Source organism: Carcharhinus amblyrhynchos, chromosome 20 (assembly GCF_965287045.1).
Source record: "Carcharhinus amblyrhynchos chromosome 20, sCarAmb.v2.hapA, whole genome shotgun sequence".
Classification (NCBI taxonomy): Eukaryota; Metazoa; Chordata; class Chondrichthyes; order Carcharhiniformes; family Carcharhinidae; genus Carcharhinus; species Carcharhinus amblyrhynchos.
The window spans coordinates 1138621-1158850 of NC_137343.1; the positions used below are offsets into that span (position 1 = coordinate 1138621).

The following is a 20230-nucleotide window of genomic DNA, read 5'->3' on the forward strand; positions in this document are numbered from 1 at the left end:
GGAGGTGATGCAACTTTCTTGTTATAAATAAATGACGCAGTAAGTAGTTTTGCAACACCAGGTTAAAATCCAACAGGGTTATCTGGTAGCATGAACTGTTGGAGCGCTGTTCCTTCACTCACCTGATGAAGGAGCAGCGCTCCGAAAGCTCGTGCTACCAAATAAATCTGTTGGACTTTAACGTGGTGTTGTAAGACTACTTACTGTGCCTACCCCAGTCCAACGTCAGCAACTCCACATCATAAATAAATGGTCAGAAGCTGACTCGAATAAAAGAAAACAAAACATCCGTGTCAGGTTTTCACATTCTGTATGAGAGGTCCCTCCAAACAACAGTACACTCAACAATGGACAATCCTGTGGGCTTCCTGCCTCAAACCAAGCTCCTAATCTAGATTGATACTTTAATGCAGTGCTGGCAGAATGCTGCACAGTACGTTGAATATAATGAAGGTCCCAAATGCCCTCCCCAGTGGATATTAAGGTATTATTTCAAAAATGCCGTGCTACTATTTAAAGGAGAGCAAAGGAATTCACTTGTTATCTCACGGGTAGATAGGGTTCTGATAGACAGGGGAATTAAGGGTTATGGGGAGAAAGTGGGAAAGTGGAACTGATCCATTTCAGATCAGCCATGATCTTATTGAATGGCAGGGCAGGCTCGAAGGGCTAGATGGCCTACTCCTGCTCCTATTTCTTATGTTCTTATGGTGTTCTGGCCAATATTTGTCCCTCAAGCAGCATCACTGAAACAGATTAGTTGATCATTTATCTTATTGCAGAGGCTGGTTGTGTATAAACTGTTGCATTCCCTGCATTACAACACTGACAATACTTCAAAATGATCTCACTGGTTAGAAAGCACATTTGAACAACCTGCAGTTATGAAAGGTGCTTTGCAAATGCAAACATTTATCTGCATTTATTTCACCAAATATGCCCAATACAGTTCCTGTGACACAATCCAAGAGGAAAAGACTGCAGAAGTGCACAATAGGAACAACAGAACATCCTTACCTGTATAACTGCTTGTCAACGGATAAGCAAGCTCAGGCCAGCAAACATCATTTCGAGAACAGTCATATTCAAAATAATTCATCTGGAAACTAGCCAACAAAATTATTTCAGAGGTTTACTGATTCTGGTCTGGTTGTGTACATAATAATTTATGAAAAATGAAATTCTTTGGTTTTCATTCACATCTATAGTCCTTCGTCAGATCTCTATCATGAATGATACGCTTTGAGGCCTAGGTGGCCAACTCTATGTTAAATATTGCTGGTGCGGCTTAGGACTCCCACTCTGGAATGGCAGTCATAGGAAATAGGAGCAGGAATAGTCAATTCAGCCCATCAAGCTTGCTCCACCATTTGAACAGATCATGGCTGATCATCTACCTCAACACCATTTTTGCCAACTACCCCCACATCCCTTCATGTCATTAGTCTCCAGAAATCTGTCAATTTGTGTCGTAAACATGTTCAATGACTTAGTTTCCACAGCCCTCTGGTGTAGAGAATTCCAAAGATTTTCCACCCTCTGAATGAAGAAATTCCTCCTCATTTCAGTATTAAATGGCTTGTCCCTTTATTTGGAGTCTGTGTACTCTGGTTCCTGGGGGGGGGGGGGGGGGGGGGGGGTACACCCTATCCGCATCACCCCCTCATGCCCTGGAAGAATGTTAAAAGTTTCAATTAGATTGACTCTCATTCTTCAAAACTCTAGAGAATAAAGGTAACATTTCCTCAATCTCACCATCCATCCCAGGGATTAGTCCAGGGAATCTCTGCTGCACACCCATTCTGGCAAGGACATCCTTCCTTAGATATGGAGACCAAAACCGTACATAATACTTTACACTTGCTGTAGATGAAGGCAATGAATGAATTTTTTCTTTTATTTCTGGGACATAGACATCACTGGCTGGGCCAGCATTTATTCCCCATCCCAAGCTGCCTTTGGAGGGCAGTTGAGAGTCAACCACATTGCCATGGCTCTGGAGTCACATGTAGGCCAGACCGGGTAAGGACGGCAGATTTCCTTCCCTAAAAGGACATTAGTGAACCAGATGAGTTTTTCCTGACAATCCACAATGGTTTCATGGTCATCAGTAGATTCTTAATTACAGGTATTTTGTATTGAGTTCAAATTCCATCATCTGCCGTGGGTGGGATCCAAACGTAGGTTCCCAGAACATTAGCTGAGTTTCTGGATTAAAAGTCGAGCAATAAAACCACTTGGTCACCTCCCAAATTGCTGGCCTTTTTTTTGGGCTCCTTTTTTAGCTAGCTGAATTTTATGTTCCCACTTGTTCATAAGTAAACTTTCTTAGAGGGTAGGAGCTGAGGGGTCATATCCCCCAGCTGGAGAAGTCAGAACTATCACAAGATAAGGAGTCATCATTCAGGGCTGAGATGAGCAGACTTCTTCACTCGCAGGATTGTGAATCTCTGGAATTCTCTACCCCAGGGAGCTGTGGATGGTCAGTCGTTGAGTATATTCAAGAGAGAGAGAGAGACCAATAGGTTATTGGGCACTAAGACAAACAAGGGATATGAGGGTGAAGTAGAAAATCAATCATGATCATGCTGAATGGTGGAGCAGATTCAAGGGACTGAACATAGAACATAGAACATAGAACATAGAACATTACAGCGCGGAACAGGCCCTTCGGCCCACAATGTTGCGCCGACCAGTCTTATATTAAAAAAAAAACATTGACCCACTAATCTAAACCACTCCTTTTTCGTCCATAAACCTATCCACCAATCTCTTAAACGCCCCCAAACTAGGCGCATTTACAACTGCAGCAGGCAGGGCATTCCAGTCCCTCACCACCCTCTGGGTAAAGAACCTGCCCCTGACATCCGTCCTATAACTACCCCCCCTTAATTTAAAGCCATGCCCCCTCGTGCTAGATTTCTCCATCCGAGGAAACAGGCTATCACCATCCACCCTATCTAAACCTCTAATCATCTTATATGTTTCTATAAGATCCCCTCTTAGCCGCCTTCTTTCCAGTGAAAACAACCCCAAATCCCTCAGTCTCTCCTCATAGGACCTCCCCTGCATACCAGGCAACATCCTGGTAAACCTCCTCTGCACCAAACAGTCTTCGGCTGCTTCTATGTTGACATTTACTTATCTTCCTTCCTTAACAGAAGATGGCAGCTTGCTGTAGCCCAGCACCCGCCATGGCAAACAGCCTCAGAGTCTCCAAAAATTAAAGACTAATTGCTACAAGTAAACCCACAAAAATATAAAATGTCTTTTTATTAATCTTTGATTACTTTAGTTATAAAACTATAAAGATGGGCCTGTTTAAATGATGGACAAAAATCATCCAGACATCTTTATCTAGACATGAAGGCAAGACAATGTAAAAGGTGAAAGTTCCAGGTGACCAATGGCTGTGCTGTAGGTGTGGCACAACTGGAGGGAGGCAGTCATGTGATGACATTTCCTGTAATATTTCCATGCAGAATTGGCAACTCTGTGGGAAATCTGCATGTTCAAATCCCTGGGCTAACATGTTGGGATATCACTGTCCCTCTCGTTTGAGGTCTGTGTAATTTTGTTTTCATAGAAATCATAGAAACCCTAGAGTGCAGAAAGAGGCCATTCGGCCCATTGAGTCTGCACCGACCACAATCCCACCCACGCTCTACCCCCATATCCCTACATACTTACCCACTAATCCCTCTAACCTACACATCTCAGAACTCTGGGGTGAATTTTTAGCATGGCCAATCAACCTAACCCACACATCTTTTGTAACAGAAGATTTATATTCCCAATAATATTTATACATCTATCTTCAATAATGAAATGCTTTCACTGGGGAAATAAAAGTGACACCATCTACCTGGTTTTCTTTGGTTCAGGCTGTGCAGGTATCTGGATGAACTGGACAGATGTGCTCATCCAAAAGGTCTGTAGAAAGGAATTATTCTGACAGGCCACTGTATTTCCCCCTCCACAGTTCAGGTGCCAGGTTACTGTAGAAAAACTGAGAAGACAAATCCATTCACCCAACTTGTTAAAAAAAGAGTTGGAGGACAGCCAAGCAGAATTTTATTTTTTTATGCAATTAATTGCATTTAGAATGTACTGTATGAAAGGGTGGTGGTAAGGTCATTCTCAGAACTGTTACAGTACAGAGGAGGCCTTTCTGCCCATTTTGTCTCCGAATGAACAATGCACCTCATAAGAACATAAGAAATTGGAGCAGGAATAGGCCATCCAGCACTTCGAGCCTGCCCTGCCATTCAATAAGATCATGGCTGATCTGTCGTGTCTCAGTTCCACATTCCCACCCTCTCCCCATAACCCTTAATCCCCTCTCTTATCAAAAACCCATCAACCCGCGTCTTAAAAATATTTAGCGAGGCAGCCTCCACCACTTCAACGGGCAGAGAATTCCACTGCCTTCTCCCCATAGCCCTGCACATTCTTCCTTTGAGATAATAATCTAGTTCTCTGCTAAATGCCTTGATTGAACCACCCTCCATCAGACCACAGAAAATAGGAGCAGGAGTAGGCCATTTGGCCCCAAGCCTGTTCTGCCATTTCATAGAACATAGAACGTTACAGCGCAGAACAGACCCTTTGGCCCTCGATGTTGCGCTGACCAATTAAGAAAAAAGCAATGACCCTCTAACCTAAACCACTCCCTTTCCATCCATAAACCTATCCACGGACCTCTTAAACGCCCCCAAACTTGGCGCATCTACAACTGCAGCAGGCAGGGCATTCCAATCCCTCACCACCCTCTGGGTAAAGAACCTACCCCTGACATCCGTCCTATAACTACCACCCCTTAATTTAAAGCTATGTCCCCTCGTGTTAGCCACCACCATCTGAGGAAAAAGGCTATCACTGTCCACCCTATCTAAACCTCTAATCATCTTGTACGTTTCAATAAGGTCCCCTCTTAGCCGCCTTCTTTCTAACGAAAACAACCTCAAATCCCTCAGCCTCTCCTCATAGGACCTTCCCTCCATACCAGGCAACATCCTGGTGAACCTCCTCTGGACCCTCTCCAATGCCTCCACATCTTTCTTATAATGTAGGGACCAGAACTGTACACAATACTCCAAGTGCGGCCGCACCAGAATTTTGTACAGTTGCAACATGACGTTGCAGCTCCGAAATTCAATCCCCCTACCAATAAACGCCAATACACCATATGCCTTCCTAACAACCTTATCGACTTGATTTCCAACTTTTAGGGATCTATGCACATATACACCTAGTATATGTACACATATACTCTGTTCGTCAACACTATTCAGAGTCCTACCGTTAGCCCTATACTCTACACATTTGTTATTCCTGCCAAAGTGAATTACCTCACACTTTTCCGCATTAAACTCCATTTGCCACCTCTCGGCCCAGCTCTGCAACTTGTCCAAGTCTCTCTGTAAACTATGACACCCCTCTTCACTATCTACCACTCCTCCGACTTTGGTGTCATCAGCAAATTTACTGATCCACCCAACTATACCCTCATCCAGATCATTTGTAAAAATTACAAACAGCAGTGGCCCCAAAACAGATCCCTGAGGCACACCACTTGTAACCGAACTCCATGACAAATACTTTCCATCAACCACCACCCTCTGTCTTCTATCAGCTAGCCAATTCCTGATCCAATTAACTAAATCACCCTCAATCCCATACATCTGCATTTTCTGCAGAAGCCTTCCATGGGGAACCTTATCAAACGCCTTACTAAAGTCCATATATACCACGTCAACTGCCTTACCCCCAACCACCTCTTTGGTCACTTTCTCAAAAAACTCAATAAGGTTAGTAAGGCACGACCTACCCGCTACAAAACCATGCTGACTATCTCCAATCAATTCATTACTCTCTAAATAACTATAAATCCTATCCCTAATAATTTTTTCTAATACTTTGCCCACAACAGAAGAAAGACTCACTGGTCTATAATTCCCAGGAAAGTCTCTATTCCCCTTCTTAAACAATGGGACAACATTCGCTATCCTCCAGTCTTCTGGCACTATACCTGTGACCAACGACGACCTGAAGATCAGAGCCAGAGGTTCTGCAATCACCTCTCTTGCCTCCCAGAGAATCCTAGGGCAAATCCCATCCGGCCCAGGGGACTTACCTATTTTCAAACCCTCAAGAATATCTAGCACATCCTCCTTATCTACTTCAATACTATCCAGTTTACAACCCTGTAACCCAGTGTTCTCCACAACTACATTTATGTCTCCCTGCATGAATACCGAAGAGAAATATTTGTTCAGTGCCTCTCCAATCTCTTCCGGCTCCACACAACTTCCCACTGCTGTCTCTGACTGGCCCTAATCTTGCCCTAACCAATCTTCTATTCTTAACATATCTAAAGAAAGCTTTAGGATTCTCCTTAATCCTATCAGCCAAAGTCTTCTCGTGTCCTCTTTTAGCTCTTCTTAACTCACTCTTTAGCTCCCTCCCGGCTAATCTATAGCTTTCCAGTGCACTACCTGAGCCTTCAAGCCTCATCCTGACATAAGCCTCCTTTTTCCTTTTAACCAGCGAATCAACTTTTTTAGTGCACCACGGTTCCCTTACTCGACCATTTCCTCCTTGCCTGACAGGGACATACTTATCAAGGACTCGCAGTAGCTATTCCTTGAATAAACTCCACATTTCAGATGTTCCCAGCCCCTGTAGTTTCCTTGTCCAACCTATGCTCCCTAATTCTCTCCTAATAGCCTCATAATTACCCTTCCCCCAACTATAACTACTGCCCCTAGATTCATGTCTATCCCTTTCCATCACTAAGGTGAACGTAACCGAATTGTGGTCACTATCACCAAAATGCTCAACAACGTCCAAGTCTAGCACCTGGTCTGGCTCATTTCCCAGCACCAAATCCAATATAGCCTCACCTCTAGTTGGCCTATCTACATACTGAGTCAAAAAACCTTCCTGCACACTTTGTGTAAAAACTGACCCCTCTAACGAGCTAGAGCTATTCCAATCAATATTAGTAAAGTTAAAGTCTCCCATAACAATTACCCTATTACTTTCACTCCTGTCCAGGATCGTCTCTGCAATCCTTTCCTTTACCTCTCTAGAACTTTTAGGAGGTCTATAAAAGACTCCCAACAGGGTGACCTCTCCTCTCCTATTTCTAATCTCAGCCCATACTACCTCAACAGACAAGTCCTCATCAAACTTCTTTTCTGTCACTGTGATACAGTCTTTGACTAATAACGCTACTCCTCCCCCCCTTCTCTACTCCGACTGAAGCATTTGAACCCCGGAACCTGCAATAACCATTCCTGTCCCTGCTCTATCCACGTCTCTGAAATGGCCACAACATCAAAGTTCCAGGTACTGATCCACGCTGCAAGTTCATCCACCTTATTGCGAATACTCCTCACATTAAAGTATACGCATTTCAAACCAGGCTCTACTCCACCCTCACGATGCTGTGCTTTACAGTCCTCATCTATGACCCCCTTAATCTCATCCCTGCTACTCTGGATCCCACCCCCCCCTCTGAATCAGTTTAAACCCCCCTGCATAGCCTTTGCAAATTTTCCCCCCAAGATATTGGTTCCCCTCTGATTCAGGTGTAGACCATCTCTCTTGTAGAGATCCCACCTACCCCAGAATGAGCCCCAATTGTTCAAGAACCTGAACCCCTCCCTCCTGCACCATCCCCTCAGCCACGAGTTCAAACATTCCCTCTTTCTGTTCTTCTCTAAACTCTCCCGTGGCACAGGCAAGAGTCCCGAGATAACCACTCTGTTTGATTTGGCCCTAAGTTTCCACCCCAACTCCATAAATTTCGGCCCCAAGCCTGTTCTGCCATTTGATATGATCATGGTAGATCTATCTATATATCTATCTCGATACCATTTCCTGTTCTCTCCCTAATCCCCTCGTCACGTCACTGTCTAGAACTGATCCATTTCCTTTTAAATATATTCAGTGATTTGGCCTCTGCAGCAATCTGTGGTATAGAATTCCATAGGTTTACCACTCCCCGAATGAAGACATTTTCTCCTCATCACAGTCCGAAATGACCTACCCCATATCCTGAGACCATGAATCCTTGTTCTAGACCCCTCATCCCTCCCCAGGCTGAAGGAATCAACATTCCTACGCCCAGTCTGCCAGAGGTTTTATACATTTCACTGAAATCCCCTCTCATTCTCTTAAACTCTAGTGAACACAGGCCTAGTTGGTCCAATCTTCCTCATGCGACAATCCTACCAACCCAGAAATTAGCTTGCTGAGCCTTTGCTGCACTTCCTCTATGGCAATTATCTATGACGTGGAAATGCCAGCATTGGACTGGCATGGGCACAGTAAGAAGTTTCACAACACCAGGTTAAAGTTCAACAGGTTTATTTGGCAGCATGAGCTTTGAGCATTGCCCCTTCATCAGGTGAGTGAAGGAGCAGTGATCTAAAAGCTCCCACTACCAAATAAACCTGTTGGACTTTTAACTTGGTGTTATGAGACTTCTTACTGAGAAATTATGTAAGACGAGCAAATACTCCAGGTGTGGCCTCACCCAGGCCTCTGTACAACTGCAATAAGGCACCCTTGTTCCTGTACACAAAAACTCTTGCAATGAAGGCCAACACACTATTCACCTTCCTAACTGCACCTGTGTGCTTGCTTTCAGTGACTGGTGTACATCCAGGTCCCTTTGTAAATCAATATTCCCCAATCTATTGCCATTAATATAAATGTAATTCTGTTTTCCTACCAAAGTGAATGCCTTCATGTTAAAGTGCCATGTATTTGCCCACTCCCACAATTTATTTTAATTTCATTCACGGGACATGGGTGTCACAGGCTTTGCTAACATTTATTGCCCATCTCTTATTGCCCTTGAAGTGAGTGACTTGCTCAATCATTTCCAAGGACATTTTAAGAATCAACCACATTGCAGTGAATCTGGAGTCACATGTAGGTCAGCTAGATAAGAATGGCAGATTTCTTTCTGAAAGGAATTACTGAACCAGATGGGTTTTTATGATAAATCAGTAAAGGCTTCATGGTCATTATTGGACTGTGCGCAATTCTGGTCACCCTATTTTAGGGAGGATATTATTAAACTAGAAAAAGAGTGCAGAAAAGATTTACTAGATGCTACCAGGACTTGATGGATTGAGCCATAAAGGAGAGGCTGGATAGACTGGGACATTATTCCTCTGGAGCATAGGTGGCTGAAGAGTGACATTATAGAGGTTTATAAAATAATGAGGGGCATAAACAAGGTAGATAGTCAATATCTTCCTCCGGGTGCTCCAGTTTCCTCCCACAATCCAGAGATAGAACTTAGAACACTACAGCACAAACAGGCCCTTCGGCCCACAAGTTGCACCAATCACATCTACACCCACCAAGCCATAGAACTATCTGTAACTCCCAATCCCATTAAATCCCATATACTCATCCAGAAGTCTTTTAAAAGACCCCAGCGAGTTCACCTCTACCACCACCGACGGCAGCCGATTCCACTCACTCACTACCCTCTGAATGAAAAAAAACTTTCCCCTGACATCTCCTCCGTACTTGCCCCCCAGCACCTTAAACCTGTGTCCTCTCGTAGCGACCATTTCAGCCCTGGGAAATAGCCTCCCAGAATCCACCCTATCTATTCCTCTCAACATTTTATAAACTTCTATCAGGTCGCCTCTCAACCTTCGTCTCTCCAGGGAGAAGAGACCTAGCTCCCTCAACCTTTCATAAGGCATGCCTCCCAATCCAGGCACCATCCTTGTAAATCTCCTCTGCACCCTCTCAATAGCTTCCACATCCTTCCTGTAGTGAGGCGACCAGAACTGCGCACAGTACTCCAAGTGGGGTCTGACAAGGGTCCTATAAAGTTGTAGCATTACCTCCTGACTCCTAAACTCAATCCCTCGATTAATGAAGACCAGTACACCATACGCCTTCTTGACCACATCCTCCACCTGCGAGGCCGATTTAAGAGTCCTGTGGACCCGGACCCCAAGATCCTTCTGCTCTTCAACACTGCTAAGACTCCTACCCTTGATATTGTACTCCTGCATCCCATTGGTCCTGCCAAAATGGACCACTACACATTTATCCGCGTTGAAGTCCATCTGCCACTTCTCCGCCCAGTCTTGCATCCTATCTATGTCACGCTGCAACTTCTGACATCCCTCCAGACTATCCACAACACCACTAACCTTCGTATCGTTAGCAACCTTACTAACCCATCCCTCCACTTCCTCATCCGGGTCATTTATGAAAATGACAAACAGCAAGGGTCCTAGAACAGATCCCTGGGGCACTCCACAGGTGACCGACCTCCATGTAGAGAAAGACCCATCCACAACCACTCTCTGCCTTGCTGTACCCTCTGATGATCTTCATCACTATCCGCAAATCCACCAACCTTTTTGTTGTCCGCAAATCAATCCAGTTACATTTTCCTCCAAGTCACAGAAACATAGAAAAACTACAGCACAATACAGGCCCTTCGGCCCACAAAGTTGTGCCAAGCATGTTCCTACCCTAGAGATTACTATGCTTACCTATAACCCTCTATCTTATTAAGTTCCACGTACTTATCTAAAAGTCTCTTAAAAGACCCTATCGAATCCGCTGTATAAATATATATTTATACGTATCAAACCAGCAAAGGTTCCAACACTGATCTCGGAGGAACGCCACTTGTCACAGCCTTCCATTCAGAAAAGCACCCTTCCACTGCCACCCTCTATCTTCTTTGACCGATGGTAGTCATGATGTAGAGATGCCAGCATTGGATTGGTGTAAACACAGTAAGAAGTCTCACAACACCAGGTTAAAGTGGAGATAGGTTAAAGAGATGTGTATTGTCTCCAGACAAGACACTAAGTGAGATGTTGCAAGCCCAGGCAAGTCATGGGGGTTACAAATAGTGCGACATGAACCCAAGATCCCAGTTGAGGCCATCTTCATGTGTACGGAACCCGGCTATCAGTTTCTGCTCAGCGACTCAGCGCTGTTGTGTGTCATGAAGGTCGCCTTGGAGAACGTTTACCTGAAGATCAGAGGCCAAATGTCCGTGACCGCTGAAGTGTTCGCCAACAGCGGTCACAGGCATTCAGCCTCTGATCTTCGGGTAAGCGTTCTCCAAGGCGGCCTTCACGACACACAACAGCGCTGAGTCGCTGAGCAGAAACTGATAGCCAAGTTCCGCACATGAGGACGGTCTCAACTGGGATCTTGGGTTCATATCACATTACCTGTAATCCCCATGACTTGCCTGAACTTGCAACATCTCACTTACTGTCCTGTCTGGAGACAACACACATCTCTTTAACCTATGGTTAATGCAATCTCCACTCACATTGTCTGCACCTTTAAGGCTTGATTAGCTGTAAAGACTCGCATTCTAATCAGTATTCTGTGAACTGTGTGCCTTTATATGCCCTGTTTGTGATCAGAACTCCCCACTCACCTGGCGAAGGAACAGCGCTCCGAAAGCTAGTGGCATTTGCTACCAAATAAACCTGTTGGACTTTAACCTGGTGTTGCGAGACTTCTTTCTTTGACTGAGCCAGTTTTGTATCCACCTTACCAGCTCACCTCTGATTCCATGCAACTTCACCTTCTGCACCAGTCTGCCATGAGGGACCTTGTCAAAGGCCTTACTGAAGTTCACGTAGACAACATCCACTGCCCTACGCTCATCAATCATCTTCGTCACTTCCTCGAAAAACTCGATCAAGTTCGTGAGACACGACTTCCCCTTCACAAAACCACGTTGCCTCTCACTAATATGTTCACTTATTTCCAAGTGGGAATAAATCCTGTCTCGAAGAATTCTCTCCTATAATTACCCAGATTATTCTTGCTACCCTTCTTAAACAAAGGAACAACATTGGCTATTCTCCAATCCTCTGGGACCTCCCCTATACAGTAAAAAGTCTGACAACGCCAGGTTTTAGTCCAACCTATTTATTTGATAATATACTCAAGCTTTTGAGGGGACTGCCTCTTCGTCAGGTGAATGGAGAGTTCTGGCCTCAGACAGAGCATATAAAGCACAGACAGTTTAGAGATTTCTGATTAGAATGTGAATCCTTACACCTAACCTGCTGTTCAAGACCTGAAGTGGCTGATAATGTGAGTGGAAGGAGCACTGATCACAGTTTAAAGAGATGTGTATTGTCTCCAGACAGTACAGTAAGTGAGGTTTTGCAAACCCAGGCAAGTCACGGGGGTTACAGATAGTGCGACATGAACCCAAGATCCCTGTTGAGACCGTCCTCATGTGTGCGGAACTTGGCTATCAGTCTCTGCTCAGCGACTCTGCGCTGTCGTGTGTCGTGAAGGCCGCCTTGGAGAATGCTTACCCGAAGGTCAGAGGCTGAATGCCCGTGACCACTGAAGTGTTCGCCAACAGGAAGGGAACAGTCTTGCCTGGTGACTGTTGAGCGATGTTCATTCATCCGTTGTCGTAGCGTCTGCATGGTCTCCCCAATGTACCATGCTTCGGGACATCCTTTCTTGCAACGTATCAGGTAGACAATGTTGGCCGAGTTGCAAGAGTATTTACCATGTACCTGGTGGATGGTATTCTCACATGTGATGATGGTATCCATGTCGATGATCCGGCATGTCTTGCAGAGGTTCTGTGACAGGGTTGTGTGGTATTGTGGTCACTGTTCTCCTGAAGGCTGGGTAGTTTGCTGCGAACAATGGTCTGTTTGAGGTTGTGTGGTTGTCTGAAAGCAAGAAGTGGGGGTGTGGGGATAGCCCTGGCGAGATGTTCGTCTTCATCAATGATATGTTGAAGACTCCGGAGAAGATGTCGTAGCTTCTCCGCTCCGGGGAAGTACTGGACGACGAAGGGTACTCTGTCCACTGTGTCCTGTGTTTGCCTTCTGAGGAGATCGGTGCGGTTTTTCGCTGTGGCGCATCGGAACTGCCGATCTATGAGTCGAGCACCATATCCTGTTCTTATGAGGGCATCTTTCAGGGTCTGGAGGTGTCTGTCACGATCCTCCTCATCTGAGCAAATCCTGTGTATACGGAGGGCTTGTCCATAGGGAATAGCTTCTTTAACATGTTTAGGGTGGAAGCTGGAGAAGTGGAGCATTGTGAGATTGTCTGTGGGCTTGCGGTACAGTGAGATGCTGAGGTGACCGTCCTTAATGGAGATGCGTGTGTCCAAGAATGCAACTGATTCTGGGGAATAGTCCATGGTGAGTCTGATGGTGGGGTGGAATTTGTTGATATCATCATATAGTTGTTTCAGTGATTGTTCACCATGAGGCCAAAGGAAGAAAATGTCATCGATGTATCTAGTGTACAGCATCGGTTGAAGATTCTGTGCAGTGAAGAAGTCTTGTTCGAACCTGTGCATGAAGATGTTGGCATATCGAGGTGCAAATTTGGTCCCCATGGCTGTTCCATGTGTCTGGATGAAAAACTGGTTGTTGAAGGTGAAGACATTGTGGTCCAGGATAAAGCGGATGAGTTGTAAAATTGCATCTGGAAACTGGCAGTTGTCAGCATTGAGTACTGAGGCAGTCGCAGCAATGCCATCGTTGTGGGGGATGTTGGTGTAGAGCACCGAGACATCCATTGTGACGAGGAGTGTCCCTGGTTCAACTGCTCCGTGTGTGCTGAGTTTCAGTAGGAAGTCCATAGTGTCGCGACAAAAGCTGGGGGTTCTTTGTACAATGGGTTTCAGGTTGCCCTCGACGTAGCCAGAGAGGTTCTCACACAGAGTTCCATTGCCCGATACGATGGGACGGCCAGGTGTGTTTGCCTTGTGTATCTTTGGGAGGCAGTAGAGGTCTCCAATGCGGGGAGTACGTGGAATGAGAGCACGGAGGGTGCTCTGAAGGTCCGGATCAAAGGTCTTGATCAGATTGTTGAGTTGACGAGTGTGTTCTTTGGTCGGATCTGTGGGTAATTGTCTATAGTGTTCCTCATTGTTTAGTTGTCGGTACACTTCTTTACAGTAATCCGTTCTGTTCAGTATGACGATGGCCCCTCCTTTGTCTGCTGGTTTGATGACAATGTTGCAGTTTGTTTTGAGAGCGTGGATGGCGTTGCGTTGTGCTTGGGTGATGTTCGGGGCTGTCTTGTGAGTGCGGCTGATGAATCTGGTGTTAACGCACCTCCTGATGGTTTGGGCATACAAGTCCATTCGAGGGCAGATGATATCAACACATTCCACCCCACCATCAGACTCACCATGGACTATTCCCCAGAATCAGTTGCATTCTTGGACACACGCATCTCCATTAAGGACGGTCACCTCAGCACCTCACTGTACCGCAAGCCCACAGACAATCTCACAATGCTCCACTTCTCCAGCTTCCACCCTAAACATGTTAAAGAAGCTATTCCCTATGGACAAGCCCTCCGTATACACAGGATTTGCTCAGATGAGGAGGATCATGACAGACACCTCCAGACCCTGAAAGATGCCCTCATAAGAACAGGATATGGTGCTCGACTCATAGATCGGCAGTTCCGATGCGCCACAGCGAAAAACCGCACCGATCTCCTCAGAGGGCAAACACAGGACACAGTGGACAGAGTACCCTTCGTCGTCCAGTACTTCCCCGGAGCGGAGAAGCTACGACATCTTCTCCGGAGTCTTCAACATATCATTGATGAAGACGAACATCTCGCCAGGGCTATCCCCACACCCCCACTTCTTGCTTTCAGACAACCACACAACCTCAAACAGACCATTGTTCGCAGCAAACTACCCAGCCTTCAGGAGAACAGTGACCACAATACCACACAACCCTGTCACAGCAACCTCTGCAAGACATGCCGGATCATCGACATGGATACCATCATCACACGTGAGAATACCATCCACCAGGTACATGGTAAATACTCTTGCAACTCGGCCAACATTGTCCACCTGATACGTTGCAAGAAAGGATGTCCCGAAGCATGGTACGTTGGGGAGACCATGCAGACGCTACGACAACGGATGAATGAACATCGCTCAACAGTCACCAGGCAAGACTGTTCCCTTCCTGTTGGCGAACACTTCAGTGGTCACGGGCATTCAGCCTCTGACCTTCGGGTAAGCATTCTCCAAGGCGGCCTTCACGACACACGACAGCGCAGAGTCGCTGAACAGAGACTGATAGCCAAGTTCCGCACACGAGGACGGTCTCAACAGGGATCTTGGGTTCATGTCGCACTATCTGTAACCCCCGTGACTTGCCTGGGTTTGCAAAACCTCACTTACTGTACTGTCTGGAGACAATACACATCTCTTTAAACTGTGATCAGTGCTCCTTCCACTCACATTATCAGCCACTTCAGGTCTTGAACAGCAGGTTAGGTGTAAGGATTCACATTCTAATCAGAAATCTCTAAACTGTCTGTGCTTTATATGCTCTGTCTGAGGCCAGAACTCTCCATTCACCTGACAAAGAGGCAGTCCCCTCGAAAGTTTGAGAGTATATTATCAAATAAATAGGTTGGACTAAAACCTGGTGTTGTCAGACTTTTTACTGTGTTTACGCCAGTCCAACGCCGGCATACCCACATCATGACCTCCCCTATAGCCAGTGAGGATACAAAGATTTCTCTCAAAGCCCCACAATTTCCTCCCTTGCCTCTCAGTATTCTGGGATATATCCCATCAGGCCCTGCAGACTTGTCTACCTTAACGTTTCTCAGGAATCTCAATATCTCCTCCTTTTTGATCTCAACATGATTCAAACTATCTACACACCCTTTCCAGACTCATCATTCACCAAGTCCTTCTCTTTGGTGAATACTGACGCTCTGCTGATTAAGGATAGTATCAAGGCGGTAGCAAGGGATGATATCGGAGCCAAAGAGCAGAAAGTGGAATCGTTGTGGGTGGAGATTAGGAACAGCAAAGGGAGGAAGACGCTGGTGGGTGTCGTCTATAGGCCCCCGAATAATGACCTGGAGGTGGGGCGGGCTGTTAACGCGCAAATAAGTGCGGCGTGCAGGAATGGGACGGCCGTAGTTATGGGGGATTTCAATCAGCATACTGATTGGTCGACCCATGTTGGACAAGGTGGGCTTGAGGAGGAGTTCTTGGAATGCTGCTGGGATAATTTCCTTGAACAGTGTGTGTTGGAGCCGACAAGGGAGCGAGCTATCTTGGATCTGGTGCTATGTAAATGAGGCGGGTAGAATTAGGGACCTTGCGGTGAAGGATCCTCTTGGAGAGAGTGATCATTGTATGGTGGAGTTTCTGTTGCAGATGGAGGAGGAGAAAGTGGGTTCCCGGACACGCGTCCTTTATTTGAATAGAGGGGAGTACGGTAGGATGAGAGAAGAATTGGCGAATGTGGACTGGGGGAGCACGTTGGAAGGTAGGTCTGCTGAGGAGCAGTGGAGGATCTTTAGGGAGATCTTTCTTGGTGCTCAGCAGAAATTTATTCCGATGGTCAAAAAGGACCGTAGGAGGAGAGGTAATAAGCCGTGGATAACGAAGGAGGTGAAGGAAAGTGTTAAATTAAAAGCGGAGGAATTTAGAGTAGCTAAGAGCAGTGGGCGAGAAGAGGATTGGGAAAGGTTTAAATGTCAACAAAGATTGACAAAGAAGTTGATAAAGGAGGGTAGGAGAAGCTATGAAGCTGGGCTAGCACTTAATATAAAAAAGGATAGCAGGAGTTTTTATAAATATATAAAAAGGAAGAGGCTGGCTAGGGTGAACGTTGGTCCTTTAGAGGATGAGAAAGGGGACCTAGTGGTAAGGGATGGGGATATGGCTGAGGTCTTGAATAACTTTTTTGTTTCTGTCTTCACGGAGGAGGACGTGAATAATTTGCCGGGTGTTAGCGATGGAAAGGTGGTAGGACTGGAGGGTCTTAATGACATTACTGTTACTAGAGAGGTGGTGCTCGACAGACTGGAGGTGCTGATTGTGGACAAGTCCCCAGGACCGGATGGAATGCATCCGAGGGTTCTGAAAGAAATGGCGGAGGTGATAGTGGATGCCTTGGTGGTTATTTTCCAGACGTCGCTGGATTCCGGGGAAGTGCCGGAAGATTGGAAAACCGCTAATGTTACGCCGTTGTTTAAGAAGGGTGCCAGGCAAAAGGCGGGGAATTATAGGCCGGTTAGTTTAACGTCTGTGGTAGGTAAAATGTTAGAATCCGTCATTAAGGAGGAAATTGCGAGGCATCTTGAAGGGAATTGCTTGATAGGGCAGACGCAACACGGTTTCATTAAAGGGAAGTCGTGTCTGACAAATTTACTGGAGTTCTATGAGGATGTGTCTAGGGCGGTGGATAGAGGAGAGCCGGTGGATGTGGTCTTTCTGGATTTTCAGAAGGCGTTTGACAAGGTACCTCACAAGAGGTTATTGCAGAAGGTCAGGGGACGTGGAGTTGGGGGTAGGGTGTTAGTGTGGATAGAGGATTGGTTGTCAAATAGGAGGCAGAGAGTGGGGGTCAATGGGTGCTATTCGGATTGGCAGTTGGTGACTAGTGGGGTGCCCCAGGGGTTGGTGCTGGGGCCTCAGCTATTTACCATTTATATAGATGATCTGGAGGAGGGAACCGAGTGTAGGGTGTCGAAATTTGCTGATGACACCAAGATTGGGGGAACGGCAAATTGTGCGGAGGGTGTGGAGAGTCTGCAGAAGGATCTAGATAGGCTGGGCGAATGGGCCAGGAAATGGCAAATGGAATTTAATGTTGGCAAGTGTGAGGTGGTCCACTTTGGTAGGAAGAATGGTAGGAAGGACTATTACTTACGTGGAGAAAAACTGCAGCAGGCGACGGTGCAGAGGGACCTCGGGGTCCTTGTGCATGAGTCGCAAAAACCCAGCTTGCAGGTGCAGCAGGTGGTCAGGAAGGCGAATGGGATGCTGGCCTTCATAGCGAGGGGGATTGAATATAAAAGTAGGGAGGTCTTGCTGCAGCTGTATAGGGCATTGGTGAGGCCGCAGCTGGAGTACTGTGTGCAGTTTTGGGCGCCGCACCTGCGCAAGGATATTTTGGCCTTGGAGGGAGTGCAGAGGAGGTTTACTAGGCTGATGCCGGAGTTGAGGGGGTTGAGCTATGAGGAGAGGCTGAATAAACTAGGCTTATACTCATTAGAGTTTAGAAGAATGAGGGGAGATCTCATTGAGACGTATAAGATGATGAATGGGATGGATAGGATAGAGGTGGAGAGACTCTTCCCGCTCAAAAAAGACAGTAGGACTAGGGGGCACAGCCTCAAGATAAAGGGTTGGCGGTTTAGAACGGAGTTGAGGAGGAACTTCTTCACTCAATGGGTGGTGAATCTCTGGAATTCTCTGCCCGTTGAAGTGGTGGAGGCTGCCTCGCTAAATATTTTTAAGAAGCGGGTTGATGGGTTCTTGATAAGAGAGGGGATTAAGGGTTATGGGGAGAGGGCGGGAAAGTGGAACTGAGCCACGACAGATCAGCCATGATCTTATTGAATGGCGGGGCAGGCTCGAAGGGCTAGATGGCCTACTCCTGCTCCTATTTCTTATGTTCTTATGTTCAAAGTACTCATTTAATACCTCACCCATTTCCTCTGGCTCCATACATAGATTCCCTCCCTTGTCCTTGAGTGGGCCAACCCTCTCCCTCTTTATATATACATAAAAAGTCTTGGGATTTTCCTTGATCCTTCTGGCCAATGCTTTTTCGTGACCCTTTTTAACCCTCCTTACTTAAGTTTCTTTCCAACCTCTCAATCAAAAGCTTTCTGAACATCCAAATACAACATATCCATTGTTCATTCTTATTATACTTGTTACACCTCAAAAAACTCCAGTGCATTGGTCATAAATGATTTTCGTTTCATAAATCCACATTGACTTTGTCGAATTGCGTTGGTTTTTTTTTTAAGTGTCCAATTATCAGATCCTTTATAATAGATTCTAGCTTTTTCCCTCTTACTGAGGTTAAGTGAGCTGGTCAGTAATTCCCTGTTTTCTCCCTTCCTCCTTTTATTAAATAGTAGGGTTATATTAACCACCAATCTGTCAGGACTGTTCCAGAATCTATAGAGATTTGGAAGGTGACAACGCGCATCCACGATTTCCTTGGCCACTTCCTTTAGTACCCTGAGATGTAGGTTCATCAGGCTCTGAGGATTTATGAGCTTTCAGTCTTACTAATTTCTCAAGTACTTTTTCTTCCTAATAATAATTTCCTTCAACAGTATATTTCAAAAGGGAATTGGATATGCACTTGAAAAGAAAAAAAAATGTACACAACTCTGGGGAAAGGGCAGGGTATATGAGATTGATTGGATAGCTCTTTCAAACAGCTAGCAGGGGTGATGGACAGAATAGCCTCCTATTGCCCAGTACTAGGACAATTCCTAGTGATAAGGCTCAGACACACAATCTTTAGGTGCTCAGCCACTCATCTCAGTCACGCGTCTGTGACACGATTTCAACAAGTTGTGTCAGGTTTTAGTAACTCCCAACATATTATAATTTTTTTCTTTCATTTGCCCATTTCTTCATTGATTTCTTTGGTTTACTCCATAAATGTCAAATAGCAATATGTAGAGAGCAGGACATAAGTGATCGGAAACTTGTCAGGAACATTGAAGTGTCTAAAAGTGAGTCTTAAGCAGTCTTTCGATATTACTATCAAACCTTGTTCTCTTACACATCAGAACTACCCATGTGAAATTACCAACAGTAAACAGAGAACAACTTACAATGAGCACTATATATGCTGGTAGCTACATATATTTCATACACAGGGCTGTCCTGTACAGACAGAAAGAACATATCCACACTTGTGCCTTTTTTTAAAAAAGCAAAAGCTCAGGGAATCACCCCCCTTGACCAATCAAGAGTTGACCTGCCAGTTTGAATTTGAACATAGCTGGACAGTTAACTGTTCCATGTTGCATTTATCATGGCAATATCTTCTCCAGAGTCTAACTGCCAATCAGCATTCACTTCTGATGCAGTATTAATTATTTTTCCCCCTTTATTGTTGGTAATTTCTTGCAATGGTTCTGATGAGTGCGAGACAAAAGGCATTGATAGCATGTCTCTTTTCTCAGCAGTACTCGAATTTCAACTGTGAAGAATCAGAGGCAGAAAGGTCAAGTTACAAGCAGAAATAGGCAAAATTGATAATTCATTGCTTATGGTAAAATTCTCTTCCCTTCATGAAATAACCTACAATAGGATATGGATCCATAGATGGTGAATATAAATCACAGGTATGTAAGTTGCCACTTCTAATGTAAAGAATTTATTTAAATTCCAATAACTTTTTTC

The 20230-nt window shown here is 45.4% G+C and overlaps 1 protein-coding gene across 1 annotated transcript in view; it reads right to left on the reverse strand.

Annotated features, from left to right (window-relative positions):
* tctn2 (tectonic family member 2) overlaps positions 1 to 20230 on the reverse strand; it is a 77265-nt gene that overhangs the window by 1444 nt on the left and 55591 nt on the right. The window contains exons 16-17 of the mRNA XM_080207919.1: positions 3866 to 4009; positions 1018 to 1106 (exon numbers count right to left, since the gene is read on the reverse strand). Coding sequence (XP_080064045.1) covers positions 1018 to 1106; positions 3866 to 4009 — 233 coding nt within the window. The remainder of the gene's footprint in view (positions 1 to 1017; positions 1107 to 3865; positions 4010 to 20230) is intronic.